Raw genomic sequence first — 16,146 nt, forward strand, 5'->3', positions numbered from 1 at the left:
GCGCGGCCCCCGTCCTCGCCTCCCCACCCCCCACTTGGCGGCGAGGCGCGGGCCCCCGGAGCTGTGCCGGCGCCGGCCCACCCCCCATCTCCACCCCCACCCCCACCCGGCGGGCGCGCCGTTCCGGGGCGTGTCCTCGGCCACCCTGGCTTCTATATAGCGGCCGGCAGCGCCCCGGCTGCCCAGAAGCGAGCGAAGTCGTCCGGAGGCTGAGGATCCGCTGCTCCCCGCTGCGCACAGCCCGCCCGCCCGCAGCCCCGCTCCGCGCGCCGTCGGTCCCGGTGTCGCCCCCCGCAAGCTCCGGTCGCCCCGCCGCAGGTCCCTCGCCATGCAGCGGGCGCGCCCCGCGCTGTGGACGGCTGCGCTCGTCACCCTGGTGCTGCTCCGCGGGCCCCCGGGGGCGCGGGCCGGCGCGGGAGCGGTGGGCGCGGGCCCCGTGGTGCGCTGCGAGCCGTGCGACGCGCGCGCGCTGGCGCAGTGCGCGCCCCCGCCCACCCGGCCGGCCTGCGCCGAGCTGGTGCGCGAGCCCGGCTGCGGCTGCTGCCTGACGTGCGCGCTGCGCGAGGGCGAGCCGTGCGGCGTCTACACGGAGCGCTGCGGCTCGGGCCTCAGCTGCCAGCCCCCGGCCGCGGAGCCGCGCCCGCTGCAGGCGCTGCTGGACGGCCGCGGCCTCTGCGTCAACGCCAGCGTCGCCAGCCGTCTGCGCGCCTACCTGCTGCCCTCTCCCTCGGCTCCAGGTAAGGCGAACGCCGGGACCACCCTCCCCTCTGCGCCTCGGGCTGCTTTGCGCTTCTGGTCCGGAAGATTCGCCCCTGGGAGGCGAGGGGACCTGCACCACCCTGCTCGCTTCCCGGGGCGCACTGTTCTTGCCAATTGCGAAGTGCTTTTTAGTGAAACGTGGATCGAACGTTAAAATGATGGGGAGAGTGGACGCCAGAGTCTATTGCCAGCGGAAGGATGCTGGTCACGGAGAATCTCCTCGCCCAACGGGGTCCACAGATGTGGACTCTGTAGCTTCCTAGGCTTCCATTCTCCTAATGGGGAGGAGCGCCTCAATCCCTTAGAGGACGGGGAGGCGAAGGGAGCGGGATCGTTTTGGACCTGGAGGAGGGCACGTTGGTGGAAGTGACCTGTCTTGAAAAGCCCTACCATTTGCAGAAACTGACGTCGAATTCAAGCACTGCTATCTTTGCAGTTGCAAATTCAGGTCCAAGAAGTAGGAACGTCGCAAGGTTACCTGCTGCTGCAGTAATCCAAGTTCCTACCCCCGCTTGCCCTGATCTGAGCCCTTGTCCTGCCGCGCCTTCGGGTCCCCCAGAACGTAGCCCCTGTGCGCGGGGTGCTGGGAATGCAGGCTGAGATGATTTCCTTGACCACGAGGGAAGTCGAAATCCGTCCCAAGATCGTCCCCTTCTTAATCCGAAGTGTAAGGAATGGGGTGCATTAGGAGCGCTCCCCAGAGAGGACAAATGCAGACCTCTGGCAAGGGCACTATCACGTAGGTAACCACGTAGAGCCTCAATTGTCGTTTAATAAAGAAATGTAAACAGACTTGGCAGCGGTGCCTCTCAATTCCAGGCAGCTTAGCCGGGCTCAGTTATGTTAGGAAGGTTCCTGCCCGCCAGAGCCCTGTAAACTCCCACCCCAAAGCTAATTTGATTCCTGGGGCTGCAGATTTGCACTCCCGAGCAAGGTCTGCCTGGCTTTGTTCAGTCCTGAGAAGCAGAGGTTTCGTGAAAAAGCCGGGTTCCAGTTGTTTCTCTAGCTCTGTTAAGAGCAAAATTATGTTCTGTGCTGTGAAGGTTTTTCCTTCTCATGTGTTTTGGAGGATTCAGAAAGTTACCTTAGAAATACCAACATTGCCATTTTATTTGGGCGTTAATGACCATTACAGCGAACCGCCATTGCAGCACCAGGATAAGTTGATGTGGCTTGTTACAAGATCATAAACCCAGTGCAATGACTTCTAAGCTGCACTGGAGATAATAGTGGTTGTGAGACAATCTAAAGCCACAATTCTATTTCTTAAATAGAACCAGCCAACCACCACACTGTCTTGTCCCCCTCATCAGCGGTTTAAGGATTAAAAAGAAAACAAAGAAGTTTTAGAAGTTACTAGGGCTCTTGGAAAAGAAATGCAAATATACTAATTTACATATTCTTAGCATCTTCTTTGTCTAACTCTTCCTTTAAAAAAAATAGTTAAAGCAAATTTAAACCAACTCCATTATTTTAATTGTTGACTTACTCTGCCAAATGCTGCTCTAGACCCTGGGAATCTGTGCTCAGTGAGGAGCAGATTGTTTGGGGGGGGGGGGTGCTTTGCAGCTGGACCTCTGGGGGCTATTGGGCAGGTAAGGAAACTGAGGCTCAGGGTCCAGAGGGGCCTCCTGAGAAGTCTGCTGGTTGCTGCTTTCCAGAGAGAGCTGCATCTGCAGCCCTCTGGCAACTCCGAGGGAATCAGGCATTTGCTCCTTTTGGCCAAGAGCCTCTGGCCAAGCCTGTGGCTTCCCTGTGGGCAGGGTGCCACTGCCAGGCACGTCCCAAGAGGCAAGAAAGAGTTCAGCTACCGCTGGGCACTATGCACCCAGGCCGAATAAATTCAGAACCAGATGGACAACCGACCGAAGCACCCTGCTAAGGGGAGGTATCAAGGCCCTTTGCTTGAGAGCAAAGAAATTCCGTGATAGTCACCTGCTGGCTGAATCTTTAGAGGTCAGAGCTGGACACTGAGGACAGGGCATCTGGCCTTGGATCCCCACGTCAGTCCTACAGCCACCCCAACTTTCTCCTGGAAAAGGAATGGAAAACTCTGGCCACACATTAAGCCACAAATTTAGTTCACATACTTAAGATCCGAACTAATTCATAAGTTTACAGCGCCCGGCCTGAAGGTGCAGCTGTCCTCCTTAGCACCTTGGATTAGGGAAAAGCGTCCTGCAAGAGGGGCCTTGTCCCTCAGCTCCAGCCCCGGGGAATCAGACACTTACAGGTCTGTGCTGTGGACCCGGCTTTGGTGCTTTCTGCTCCTGTGCACTCCCGTGTGGGTCTCACCCAAAAAGTGCTCCCCCATAGGGTCTGTGTAGACCTCGAGGAAAGAGCGTGACAGGCAGCTGGGAAGTAAGCCTCCAGCACCGCCACAGGCATGAGTCTGGGCTCCTAGAGAGCCACGCTTCTTATGGAACTGCTTCCCCGTCTAGGCCAGTCTGGTAAGAGCTCGCATATTTATTTCTGTCCTGCTCACCACGTGGAAGCAGACAGTACTACTCAAATTTGAGCAAATGTTAGAACCCCAGGAGGGATTTGTTCACACCAGACTGCTGCCACTTCCTCAGTACTTGGGGGTGGGGAATGTATATTTCTTCCAAGTCCCCTGGCAACAGCTGCACCCGGAGAGAGGATCGCGGATAGCGCTTGGGAGTCCCTTTCTGGTTAGCTCTGCAGCCTTTACCTGAGGTGCGTCTGCCCCCTGCTGGTCGGTCGTGGAACTTGCTGCCTTTGCCTCCACTGAGAGGCATTGGCATTTACTCCTTCCTCTGCTTGCAGGGGGAGCAGTAAAAGCAGGAGAGAGCAGTTTCTGAACAGTTGGCTTCCTGAAGCAGAGCGGTTGAGGTGCAACAAGGAATATTATAGACTAAAAGTTTAACCAGCTATTTTTCTTAACTTTATTGAGATTGTTGAATGACATTGCCATGTAGGGTGTGACTCCCTTGCAACAAGATTTTGAAGACTATTGTTGTATACCAGTTATCACCTCTTTGTCTCCCTTGTGCGTTTTCCAGGAAATTCAAGTGAGTCCGAGGAGGACCGCGGCACTGGGAGTGTGGAGAGCCAGGCAGTGTCCAGCACACACCGGGTGGCTGACTCCAAGTTCCACCCTCTCCATGCAAAAATAGACGTCATCAAGAAAGGCCACGCCAAGGACAGCCAGCGCTACAAAGTTGACTATGAGTCTCAGAGCACAGACACCCAGAACTACTCCTCTGAATCTAAGCGGGAGACAGAACACGTGAGAACCTCTCCTCTCCTCGTGGGGTGGGGGTACCCACAAGACATTCTTTATGGCAAGTCCCAGTGGGCCTGGCTGATGAGTGGGCGGTGTCAAGGCCCACCTTCTTCTCACCCCTCCTTAGGTAAAGAGTCTTGACTCTTTCCTAGCTCGTAGGCTCCTGGCAGGCTCAGACTGAACTGTACTTGTAAAGTGTGATAAGCCCTGCAGGTAAAGAAAGATCCTGCGTAGAACATGGCTTATTCTATTCACTGGGCTTCCCAAACCCACTGACTGATTCTTGGACCCCTTCCAGGTTCTGTGTCTCATACTGGAGAGAGCAAAAGACAGGGAACAATGGGGGTCATCCTACTGGGACCTCCTTCCTACTCATTCCAGCGGAATATACTGGAGATGGGTGGTCTTGTGGGCTTCTTGAAACCTAACTGTGCCGAGGTTCTGATGTGGGCTCACCCACAGGGTCCCTGCCGTCGAGAAATGGAGGACACACTGAACCACCTAAAGTTCCTCAATGTGCTGAGTCCCAGGGGCGTCCACATCCCAAACTGTGACAAGAAGGGGTTTTATAAGAAGAAGCAGGTGAGTGAGGGCCTGCAGATGTCATCTTCTCCTATCTCCCAGGGCTTAGAAGAGAAATTGGTCTCATGACAACCCCCTGGAATCCCAAGCCTGTGCGACAATGGCATTGTGACTTTGTGCCATTGTGATTTGTTCCAAGGGTTGGGGGGGGGGGGGCTAAGCTGAAATCCTAAGCTTTACTGCCTTTCAACCATCTATTTCAACATCCCTCGCACAGAGCAAATAAGAAGCTACCAGAGGCGCCCTCTGTTGTCACGGAGTGGCCTTTTCAGTAGTGAATGTCTGCTATGAGAACGTAGATCCCATGCTGGTTCTCCCTGATGGTGAAAAGCTCAAACTAAGATGTTCTTATGTTGCAGTCTGTATGCCTCTGTCAGATGCAGCTATGATTAAGTAGTGGCAGCTGGACGTTCTAGTTAGAGAGTCTGGGAGACTGCTGAAGTAAGTAATACTAGCCGCAGCATGGCCACGCGCTTGTGTTCATGACAGTGGTCATGATCAAAGAGCCTGAGCCTCATTCATCGCTGTTCTCTTGACTCTCATCCACATTGGCATTTTATAGCAGCCATTTGTTTAGCAGATTCTTACTGAGAAGGTAGCCAGGGTAAGGCTGGGGGTGATCTCTGAGAGACATGGCCTGACTTCAACTATGCATCTCTTCCAGCTTTCTGGGACAGGTTATTCCCACATGGGTGTATGCATCTCCAGTTGAGCATGGTTGGCTCTTTGATGGTCTTGATTTTCACTGTACTTTCTCAGCTCAACAGACCCATGCTAGGAAAACCACGTTAGGCCTTGGATACCAACTTGCCCATTGTACTTACTCTGTGGGGTTTTCTCTCTCTCCTTCAGTGCCGCCCTTCCAAAGGCAGAAAGCGGGGCTTCTGCTGGTGTGTGGACAAGTACGGGCAGCCCCTGCCGGGCTACGACACCAAGGGGAAGGACGATGTGCACTGCCTCAGCATGCAGAGCCAGTAGACACCCGCCCCATGTAAGCCAAGGGCCTGCCCCACTCCTGCGCGCTTTCTACAGGGAGTGGCTGAGAGTGAGGAGGAATGCTCCAGGCCACCAGCCAGCCCATGGTTCCACTCACCCAAGAAAGGAAAGTGAAGGAGACTGTTCCCTCAGATGAGGCCAGGGACAGGGAAGTCCCCAGCCCAGTCACACATGCTGAGGGAAAGAGGCCAGTACTAGTGTGGCTGCAAAGACTGTGCTATTCTCAATAACGTAGAACATGGAAACACCCGTGAACACATGATAGGAAGATTTCTTAAAATAAAGCTTTTTCTGCAGAAGTCCTGTATTCATTTCTCTTCACAGGAAAAGATTTTCCTCTCCAAGGGCTGGTTAAAGACCCTTGTTTCTAAATTAAAGATGTTCCTGATTCATTTTGCAAAATGGATTAGGAATATTCTGTTTCTGATTAGTTTAGTTTTAAGAAAGATTATTTAAATCTAAGACTCAAATTCTAAAGACCTGTTTTAAAGTATACTTTCATATTGGATATTCCTTTTGCTTGCAATAAATGAAAGCATTAAGGAAATAGAAAATTATGCTTCCTCTCATCTTCTCAAGACAATTTCAGTGATATAAGAAATTCTCATTTTCAGTTAGAATTTTCTTTCTAAGTTAGAAAAAAGTAATTCCAATTTTTTATAAGTACTGTGTCTTATGATATTCTTTGTTCAAAAGTATACAGTCTGGGGCTGGAGAGGTAGCTTAGTGGTTAAGGCAAATTCCTGTGAAGCCTAAGGACCCAGGTTCGATTCTCCAGGTGCCATGTAAGCCAGATTCACATGGTGGCACATGCATCTGGAGTTTATTTTCCATGGCTATAGGCTCTGGTGTGCCCATTTCTCTCTCTCTCTTTAATCTTTAATATATATATATATATATATATGTATAGCCTGAAGCTCCAGCTCTTTGCATACCATGCCACTCTTAGTGCCTGGGGCCTGGAACTATGTTTGGGAGAAAGAGTTGAGCCCTTTTGATTTTTAGAGGGATTGTTGTTTCAATATATTTCCTTTTCTTTCTGTTCTAGTCAATGTGGAGCTCAAATACGCCTTATTTTGCACAAAAGACTGCCAAGGACATGATCAGCAGCTGGCTACATCCTTGATTTCTATTTCTTTTTGTGGTGAACTGATGTAAAAACACAAACCAAAGTTTAGACAAGTTTTTGAAATGCCTATGGTTCCTTTAAGTGGTAAACTTAAGCATCTTTCTACTTTCCAGTAGTCAGCAAAAGTCAGTTTGGATTTTCCTGTTGCTTCCTATAAAAATACTCATGTGTTTGTTCAGACCATGGACACCATCCCTCCTGGACCATTAGCACGGGCTGCAAAGCTGCTGGCCCTTAGCCTTTCTGACTCCAGTGGCTCTGTTGCTGATGTAGAGAACTCCTCCCCGTTCCCTCTAAAGGAGCATAGGCCTTGTGGAGAGTAGGAAAACTCCTACCTAATTTCCCATCACCTGGACATCTTGACACACCTCCTCAGCTCATGCCCCTCATGGTTTCATCTCCAAATTGAGGGCCTGGGTCATTATCTGCAGGTGACCTGGCCTACCTGGAAACGACTTATTTACCAAAATGCAATGACCAAGAATGTTCCAGAGCGCTCTGGGAGCCTACAGAAGTCATCACAAGTAACTTTTTAATCCAACCCCTCAAAACCAAGTTTATGTTGGGGGACGAACTCTTTAAAGGCAAAAGGTTTATTTTCATCTCTCATCTTTACTCTCTAAACAGGAAAGATGAATGGCTTGTTAAAGAGAATCAGCCATGTTGAACTTAAGGTCCTTCTCATAATTTCTTTATAAGTCACACATATATGCAGAGAAGATACATTCATGTTAACAATATATACAACATAGCCCAAATATAATAGGATGTATACTAGATAATCCTAGATAAAATGTTATGGATACTAGATATAATCACACCCAAGGAAGGGAGCCCATGTCGGAAGGCTGGGCTACTCTGCCCAAGACCAAACCCAAGGAGGTCTAGCAACATAGGGCATAAGGAGACTCTGCCCTGCTCCACTGGCCCACAGGGTGGGTACACACTGCACAGAGCTCTCCTTGAGAACACAGAAGAGTCTCAAGACACTCTGCCTACCTATTAGCTTTTCTTTATTTTTTTAAGTTTTGGGGGGGGAAAGTATTTTTGAAAAATTTGTCTTGCAATGTATTTATAAATAGTAAATAAAGTTTTTAACAATAAAATAACTCTCCCTTGTTTTTTGACTGCCTGCAAAATAATCAAGAGGGTAGAATATTCTACATGGTAGACAACTGCATCAACACAAATGTGTCCCTGCTTCTATCTCTTAACAAACCCCAGTAAAATCATTTCTGGTATCTAGGTGTGGGAGGTGGTGGTGCTGGCTGTCATGGTGTGAGATGGTACCGCAGGTCAGCAGATGCATCTCAATGATAGTCCAGTCATTGCCTCTCTGGGTTGTGTGTCATGTTCCCTTTAGAGCAGGTAGGCAGGAGGCATGATGAGGCATAGTCCTCTTTTTTTTTTTTTTTTTTTTTTTTTTTTGGTTTTTCAAGGTAGGGTCTCACTCTAGCCCAGGCTGACCTGAAATTCACTATGTAGTCTCAGGGTGGCCTCGAACTAATGGTGATCCTCCTACCTCTGCCTCCCGAGTGCTGGGATTAAAGGCATGCACCACCACACCCGGCCATAGTCCTCTCTTATTTGAAGCCTTTCTGCCACTGGATACTTGAGAAGGGAGGTGGACAGAGGCCAGAAAGGGCTAGGGGAAAGCCCATGGATGCTGAGTTGGCTTCTACGATCTCATTCCCTCTCTGCAGCCTTGGAGCAATGGTCACAACAGTTGCAGACAAGTCTTAAGCCCAGTGACTTCTGGGCATTGGAGGATAGACTGTGCATCAAGATATACTTTTTTCTTGTTTGTTTTTTGTTTTTGTTTTCATGCTGACTTGGAATTCACTATGTAGTCCCAAGCTGGCCTCGAACTCGCAGCAATCCTCCTATCTCTGCCTCCCAAGTGCACCACCAAACCCTGGCAAGATATCCTGTGTTTAGAGCCATGTCAGACTTACACTGAGCAGACATCCAAAATGGTTCACAGAGTTGTGAACAATTCAGAAGTCTGAGGATGTGCAGTTTGGCCATGGGATGCAAGTGAGGAAAATGCGAGGCTAGAGCCCTGAGGTACTGTGCTTGCAACACTTCAAGGAAAAGAGGGAAAGTGAACTCATCATCGGGAGTAGAGGGGCACACACTGGCCATGGGTTGCCCTGGAGACTGGAGTGCATGCCCCTGCAGCCCGAGCATGGGTGAAACCAGGACTGGAACCTGGCTGGCTCCTTGGTGCCATTGCAGAGGTGTGTACACACAATGATGCTTCATAAACCCACTAGTTGATGAAAAACCCATTTTACCCTTTACCACCAGTCCATTCTCATGAGGTTCTTTCCACTGGGTGTCCAAAGTGATCATTATTTCAAGGGTGTGTGTGAGTCCCTCAAACTTTTTAAAAAGGCAGAAGCAATTTCACTCTTCTTCCTGTCCATCTGGAACTATCAGAGTCAGACGTCCACCATCAGGGCCCTAATTTTCAGGTCCTTGATCTCAGACTTCTGCCACTGTCTCCTCTCCTGGGTCCTCACCTTGCATATGACAAGTGGTAGGAGTTATTCTCCCTGGGGTGTGAGCAAGTCTTCATATCAAATTTCCATCAGTTGGTGGGTGGATGGGTCTGAGTAGATGGATGTTGGGTGGATGGACAGATGGATAGATATGATAGATGACTGATGGGTAGAGATAGATGGGCAAATGAATTTACATAGATGATTTATGGGTGATAAAGCCAGATAAGCAAATAGATGATTGGATGGTAGATAATTGCTAGATTATAAGTAGATGGATGATTGGTAGGTGATTAATAGATGGTAGAATGAGGGGTAAAGCTCAGTGGCAGAGCACTTACTTAGCATTGTGTGAAGCCATGGGTTCATTTTCCAGCATCAAAAAAGATGAGTAGATAAGCAGATGGATTATCAATTGATAAACATATAGATGATAGATCAATATATACATAAATGATAGATGTAATCTATTGGTTCTGTTCCTCTGGGGAGCTAACATCCTTGATCACATCTTCCTCCTAAAAGCTCTCCTATCACAGGAAGTATGCTGACTTTGTTCTCTTCCTCTGCCTCCCTGCCAGGCCTCCCAGCCAGACCAGAGTTCCTCGGCCCCTCTGCATTCCTCCCAGCCACTCTCAACCCCCTTAGGATTTAGCCTCTACTAACCCTCAGGTTGCCAATGCCCAGCCACCCCATGTGCACATGGGAATGAAAGATGCCCCTACCTCCTGGAGTAAAAACACAGAGGCTATGTTAACAGCTGAAGTTCAAATTGGCATGGCTAGAAAACCCCATTTGCCAAAAATAACCCCAAAAGTATCCTGAGAAAAACTCAGAAGAAAGTGCAAGGGCATTTGAAATAGAAATGCCCTTGAAGTGGTTCTAAGTAAGAGTTAATGTGGAAAAATGTTTGTGGTAAATAAATCAAAAGCAGAAGGCAATCATAGTGTACACACACATTAAACAGAAACACACCCGAATGTTTACAAGTTGTATGAATGGGATGACTTCCCTCTTTCTATTACCATTTTATTATAATCTCAACAATTTCAGTAATGAACACAATTGTATTTCTTTTTTTTTAATTTTCTTTTTCTTTTCTTATTTATTTGCAAGCAGAGAAAGAGAGAGAGGAGACAGAGACAGAATGGGTGCACCAGGGCTTCTAGCCACTGAAAACAAACTCCAGACACATGCGCCCCCTTGCGCATCTGGCTAACACCAGTACTGGGGAATTGAACCTGGGTCATTTGGCTTCGCAGGCAAGCACCTTAACCACTAAGCCATCTCTCCAGCTCAGTATTTGTTTTTATTCAGAAAAGCATGCTGCTCCTCAATTGAGTCTGGAAGCCTCCCCTTTCTTCAGTCAACCTTGGGCAACTTTTGCAAGAGCATGGACATGTCTTCCGTTCCCTCTCCTACAACCTGCCCTTAGATCCAGTTCTTTCCTAAACTTTGTAGAGAGAAAATACCATTTATCACACTATCCCAAAAGCACAAAGTATGATGCAGGCGAGGGTGAAAGACAAAAAGATTTCAGAGGGCTTGAGAGATGGCTTAGCGGTTAAGGCACTTGCCTATGAAGCCTAAAGGATCCAAGTTCTGCTTTCCAGATCCCATGTAAGCCAGACACACAAAGGAGAGGCAAGTGCAAGGTTGCACATGCCCACTAGGTGGCGCAAGCATCTGGCATTCTATTGAGTGGCTGAGACTTCGGCTTACCAATTCTCTCTCTCTTTTGCTCTCTCAAAAAAAAAAAAATTCAAAAACAAAGATGACACTAATTCAATGAATGTCCACTGTCAACAATATTTCCACATGGAGTATTTATTCCAAGTATGTTTCCATTGTGTATGTGTTTAACAATGTATCCAAGGCACATTTCCACACATAACAACATCACTGCCACATCCAGCTTTGGTTACAAAATCAGCATCTTAACTTTCCTTGCAAATTCCCATCAGACATGGAAGTGTGGGATACACAGACTAGATTGTTCTTAAACACAAGCTAACTGTCCTTCTTTGGAACACTTTTTTTTAAAAGTCATTGCTTTATGTTTACTTTTTCATTTTCAAGGCAGTATCACTGTATGCTCCTTAAAAACAGAAATGTGAACTTCTGAAGAGCTGAAATACAAGTATTTACATATACAGTGCTGAGAAGTGTTTCATAATATATAAATTAATAGAGTGAAAGTAGTTACTGTGTAGAAAAAAATATACTTACAGTGAATAAATATAAACCAGCTTTATATATCAAGCAATATGTAGAGTATAAAAAGTAGTTCCTATATATATATACATACATACATACATACATACATACACACATATATAAAAACACATGTGTATTCCAGAGTATAAATATACTATATACTTAAATATTTGTGTGAAAGAACATATAAGATATTTCTTTTCAGTTTTGTAAGTAAAAGAACCGGTGGCAGTTTGGCTCCCCTCTGATCTCCGGAGACCCCGGGATCTTCTTCCCGCTCCAAGGGTAAACGCACCAGCAGAGCCCTGCCTCTCCATCCAAGGACGTCTCACACTGCAAAGACAGCACCAGAGTCATGAACACCCAGGAGGTGTGACCGGGTCAGCCCTGCCTGAGAGCAGCAGTAGCACTGTGGGGTCTCCCTCAAGTGGAGAGTGGCAAAGCCAACGCCCTCTGCCTAGCTTGTCATCATCACAAAATGTGGGCGGTGCCTATGAGATAATGGCCTCAATGCATTGGGTACTTGGTCCTGTGTGCCTCGGCTCCGGACTCCATGACGGAGGAGCCGCGTTCCAACCAGCAGTATGTCCTTGTCATGAAACACATCGGTTTGGAGCTGGGTCCAGACCTCTGTTTCCCTCGATAAAATCCATAAAAACTGGGCTTTTCTGAGTCCCTTGAAAAGCTCCTCAAAAATACATCTTGATACATCTGATCTCATTTGGCATTTCGCAAAATAAGGGTACTGTGTTTTATTATAGGTCTTGCTTTTTCTTCATGTGGGGAAAGTTAGATACTGTTTTCCTAAATTAATTTTTTCCCCTCTGCTATTCTAAGTGAGAACTGACAGCGCTGAACGTTGGCGGACCTGAGGATCCCCCGTCTCTGTTTCTGGCTGAGTGAGGGTGCTGGTGTTCAGCTGTGGGCCTAAGTGGGGTGGGCTGCCTCCACCGCTGCAGTGCTCATCATGCTTCCTCTACCTCAGGACGGGCTCCCACGGAGGTGGATCCCACTTAATGAGATTATCGGCAGTGTATATATTTGTGCGGCTTCACATCAGGGTTGCCTTGAAGACCACACTTTTGCAGGGATGTGAAGCAGCGGGCCGCCTGCATGAGAACACACATTGGCAAGGCCACCTACCTGTTTGCTGTGGTAAAATCCATTCTTGTTGCAGTTTGGCAGATAAAATTTATAGATCTCATCTCCTGCTTTCTGTTGGGCCTTGGCCAATCTCTCTAGCACTTTGTAGAGCTCTCGTTGACAGGGCTCCTAAAAGAATAATTTGATGTCAGGATGAGTATAAGAGACGGTGCATTATTAGTTGAGACAACAACTCTGAGAAGCTTCTGGGCGAGCCAGGAAGACAGGGCAGGAGCAGTAGACTGTCTGGCTGTGGTGGCCGAGGGCTACGTGTTAAGTAATGTGCCGGCCTGGGGTTGCACTTCCCATCTGTGAGTGGGGCAGGGGCCTCTGTCTTGAGCTGTTAGGATGAAGGACGAGACTTGCACTGTCACTTTTGCTGGCGATTTTCTAAACACCTACTCAAAGACCTCCCCAGCAAGAGCCTCACCAATGCCGCAAAACCCTTCCCCCTCCTGCCACCTACTGACCTGCACCTGCCTTCTAGTAAAAATGAGAGTCACCATGGTATTTAAAATGAGTAATTTAGCAGCAGAGATGTCTAGAGTTTTGAACAATTTTCCTTGCAAACGACACAAGCCAAATCAAATGCAAAGCAAGGCCTGAGGTAAGAATTAACCTTGCCCCACTTTTAATTTCCAAATGAAAATCTGAAGTGTGCATAAAAAGCTTTCATTCTATCATTTTTCTGTGTGCGTGTGTTTATAGAAGTAATCTTCCACTTTTACAACCCTTCAAGTTAACTTGAATCCCTCCAAGTTTCATTCTCTGTCGCCCCCAAGTGGTAGAATCAAAACCAGCCATTAATTAAAATAGGGGAGTTAAATAGTTTACAGCTGTTGGAAAGTAGAAAAAAAAATCAGGAAATGCACTATGGTTGCTGAATATACTCAGTGTCACATAAACTTACACTGAAAGGGGCCACTTTTATGTTATGTATGTTTTATGTATATGTTAGGTTTATATTGCCCTAATTTTCAAAGGAAAACAAGAAGATAGAGAAGGGTGAGGAAGACAGGTTCTGAATTCAGTGTCAGTATCATGTAACTCAATGCCCTTTAGAGATTGTCTTAACTAATCCCTTCATTCAGCGGCGAGCTTGGGGACATGAAGTCACCTGTCTAGAAGTCTGCCCGCAGGAGCCTACCTTCCATCTCTTGAGATCGGCCACCTCACGGGCCCTCATGCTGTTATAGGTGCTGATGGCATTCCAGAGGATGGGCCGGTCCTCACTGGAAGAGGCCATCAGGTGGAAGCTCTCCAGCAGCTGCTCCTCAGTCATCTCTGCACTCTCGGGGGGCTCATTCTTGGGGGCCACAGTTCCCTTCACCTCTGAAAAGGGAGCACCACAGACCCATGAGTCCTCCAGAAACATCTACTGCCCTTGTCCCACCTGAGTCCCTGCCTTCACCCAGTCAGCCTGGGATGGTTAACTGGATTTTTCATCAATGGTTTCTAGAACCCAACAGCAGTAATAATTATACCCTGGGAAAATAGTAAGCTTTGGGGTGAGGCAAGAGTACCCCATGATTGCACTTTGGAAGTAACATGGCAAAGGGAGAAAGGCGCACACAGGCCAGAGCAGGAAAGCCCCAAAGAAGCCAACGGCCAGGTTCAGCTCCTGAGCCACTAGTGGGGAGCCTTGGCCCCTCGGCTCCCCTCTATGAATAGGAAGTTCAGCCAGACCCCAGGAGCAGGCGTTCATTTAGAAGCAAAGTCTAGAATACAACTTTCCTGGCCCAGAACTCCACCCCCTTCTCCTCTAAGGTACTGCCTTCCCACATACGAAGTCACTTCTCTGCAACCTCCTGAGGGAGTCATGTGCAGATATAATGCCAGGGCTCATGGACAGTCACAGATCTCCACTTCAAAGCTCAGCCCCACCAAGGAGAAATCCATCTGAGAATCGTTGACATATATTTCATTTAATCAGAAGGTCAGACAAGACATGTTCCCCCCTTGGAAGGATTGAGCGCTGCCCTACAGGTTCCTATCAGGACACGGAACCATGAAACTCCACGTCCACACAGGACGTGCAGGCGGCTCAGATGGTGAGATAGAGGCCGGAGCAGGCAAAGCGGCATCTCCCAAGCTTCCTACTACAAACAAATCGCTCCTTAAATTCAGGAAAGAGCCTGATTGTCGAACTCTTAGCTGGCAACATACACATCAAACATTGTTTGTCTGTGGCAATGAATGGAAGTGAGGTTTGTTTTTTTTCTCCTAACGTTTGACATTATGTTCTGTAAACATCTGGGAAGCACTTACTGTACCACAGGATATATACACTACAAAGAACATTCCAAAGTCCTGAGGCTGGGGCAGCGGGAAGGTTCCTATCCTAAGCCTTCCCAGACAGAAGGGCTCGTAGCCACTGACATTGCAGGGGTGGAAGAGTAGGAAGGCCTTCATCCCACCCACCTGGGAGCTCCCTCCTGACTATTCTGCTTATCTCTGGGGATCAAGAGTCCCAGGCGTGAGCTCTCTCCCCAACTCTCCACCAAGTACAGTACCCTTGGACCAATTCCTCCTCTGGGACCCATCCTGCTAGGACCAAGCAACCAAGGGCCACAGGTACTGACTTTCTCCTTTGCCCACTATGGCTATCAGCTCTTGGGCATTGGGGTCCCACCCCCCAGCCCACAGTGGGCTTGGGACAAGCTTCTGCATGCCTAAGGCCCCATCAGAGAGATCTAGGGGTGGAGGTTGAGTCTGCAGTACCTTCACGCTCTGAGCTGGACACCACCGGGCCTGGGGCCGCAGGCTCTGGCACACAGGCGCCTTGGCCACGGGTGAGGGCATGCAGAGGGCGAGGCTCCCCAGGCAGAGCACGGCAGCTGAGTCCTGAGGCGCAGCGTGCAGTGGCCACACCACAGGCAGCACCCAGTGGCAGGGCACACATAGGGCAGCAGCCACAGCCGGCCGGCCGGGAGATCTCTGGGCAGGTGGATGGCACCGGTGGGCAGAGGGCGAGCCTCTCAGCGGAGCAAGGTGCACAGTGCCATGGTTGAGGGACTCCCGTGGCCACGTTGACATGGATGGCTAGCAGGAGTAAGAACGGCCAGGAGCGGCTGGCTGCGGATTCAGACATCACAATGGAAGACGGCAGGCAGTGTCACAGGGCAGGTAGTGATGATGCGGTGGTCACACCTCTCGGGCAGGTGGTGGTGGTGTGCTGTCCAATACTTGTCCTTTGCTGGCGGGCAGTGGACGATACTCGCTGCCTGCACCCAGCTCCTTATATAGGTCTGGAGCTCAGTGCTTAGACTGGGAAGTTAATGATTGGCAGTAAGGCGTGTTGGGATCCCCGTGTTCAAAATAAGTTTGTTTTGCTCATGAGCTCTGCAAACCGTGGGTGGAAGGAGGGTAAAGAGAACAGGTTTCCCACTATGTTTGTCCTGTTGTGATAGAGTTGGACCCAGAGTTAAAGTCCAGTTCTAACAATAAGCTCACAGCCAAAAGGGGGCTGGTACTTGTTTACGTTCAGGAGTATCAAAGTGGCTGTCTAGGCTCAGCGTAGCCTGGGAGACCAGAGCAAAGAAGGGCAGGTTAAGCTGGGTCCTTCCAGA

The 16,146-nt window shown here is 48.9% G+C and overlaps 2 protein-coding genes across 2 annotated transcripts; one reads left to right on the top strand and one right to left on the bottom strand.

Moving 5' to 3' along the window:
* Positions 1-313: 313 nt before the first annotated feature.
* Igfbp3 (insulin like growth factor binding protein 3) lies at positions 314-7,819 on the top strand. Its single transcript, XM_004652704.2, has 5 exons — positions 314-737; positions 3,783-4,009; positions 4,469-4,588; positions 5,441-5,579; positions 6,633-7,819. Exons 1-4 carry the CDS (start codon positions 329-331, stop codon positions 5,564-5,566), a joined length of 882 nt encoding a protein of 293 aa, XP_004652761.2. The 5' UTR covers positions 314-328; the 3' UTR covers positions 5,567-5,579; positions 6,633-7,819.
* A 3,717-nt stretch (positions 7,820-11,536) lies between these two features.
* On the bottom strand, positions 11,537-15,772 carry Igfbp1 (insulin like growth factor binding protein 1). Its single transcript, XM_004652927.2, has 4 exons — positions 15,299-15,772; positions 13,725-13,909; positions 12,578-12,706; positions 11,537-11,767 (listed from the first exon to the last, which is right to left on the bottom strand). Exons 1-4 carry the CDS (start codon positions 15,666-15,668, stop codon positions 11,636-11,638), a joined length of 816 nt encoding a protein of 271 aa, XP_004652984.1. The 5' UTR covers positions 15,669-15,772; the 3' UTR covers positions 11,537-11,635.
* Between the last annotated feature and the right edge of the window lie 374 nt (positions 15,773-16,146).

The sequence above is a fragment of the Jaculus jaculus genome, chromosome 16, assembly GCF_020740685.1.
Source record: "Jaculus jaculus isolate mJacJac1 chromosome 16, mJacJac1.mat.Y.cur, whole genome shotgun sequence".
Lineage (NCBI taxonomy): Eukaryota > Metazoa > Chordata > Mammalia > Rodentia > Dipodidae > Jaculus > Jaculus jaculus.

Bases quoted from the DNA above. Each gene is read 5' to 3' on its own strand.
- Igfbp1 (XM_004652927.2), bottom strand. From the start codon at position 15,668: ATGTCTGAATCCGCAGCCAGCCGCTCCTGGCCGTTCTTACTCCTGCTA. The intron at 13,910-15,298 runs GTACTGCAGACT...CTCCCTTTTCAG, and splicing joins GTCCAGCTCAGAGCGTGAAG to AGGTGAAGGGAACTGTGGCC. The intron at 11,768-12,577 runs GTAGGTGGCCTT...CTGTCTTTGCAG, and splicing joins GATTTTACCACAGCAAACAG to TGTGAGACGTCCTTGGATGG.
- Igfbp3 (XM_004652704.2), top strand. From the start codon at position 329: ATGCAGCGGGCGCGCCCCGCGCTGTGGACGGCTGCGCTCGTCACCCTG. The intron at 738-3,782 runs GTAAGGCGAACG...TGCGTTTTCCAG, and splicing joins GCCCTCTCCCTCGGCTCCAG to GAAATTCAAGTGAGTCCGAG. The intron at 4,010-4,468 runs GTGAGAACCTCT...GCTCACCCACAG, and splicing joins CTAAGCGGGAGACAGAACAC to GGTCCCTGCCGTCGAGAAAT.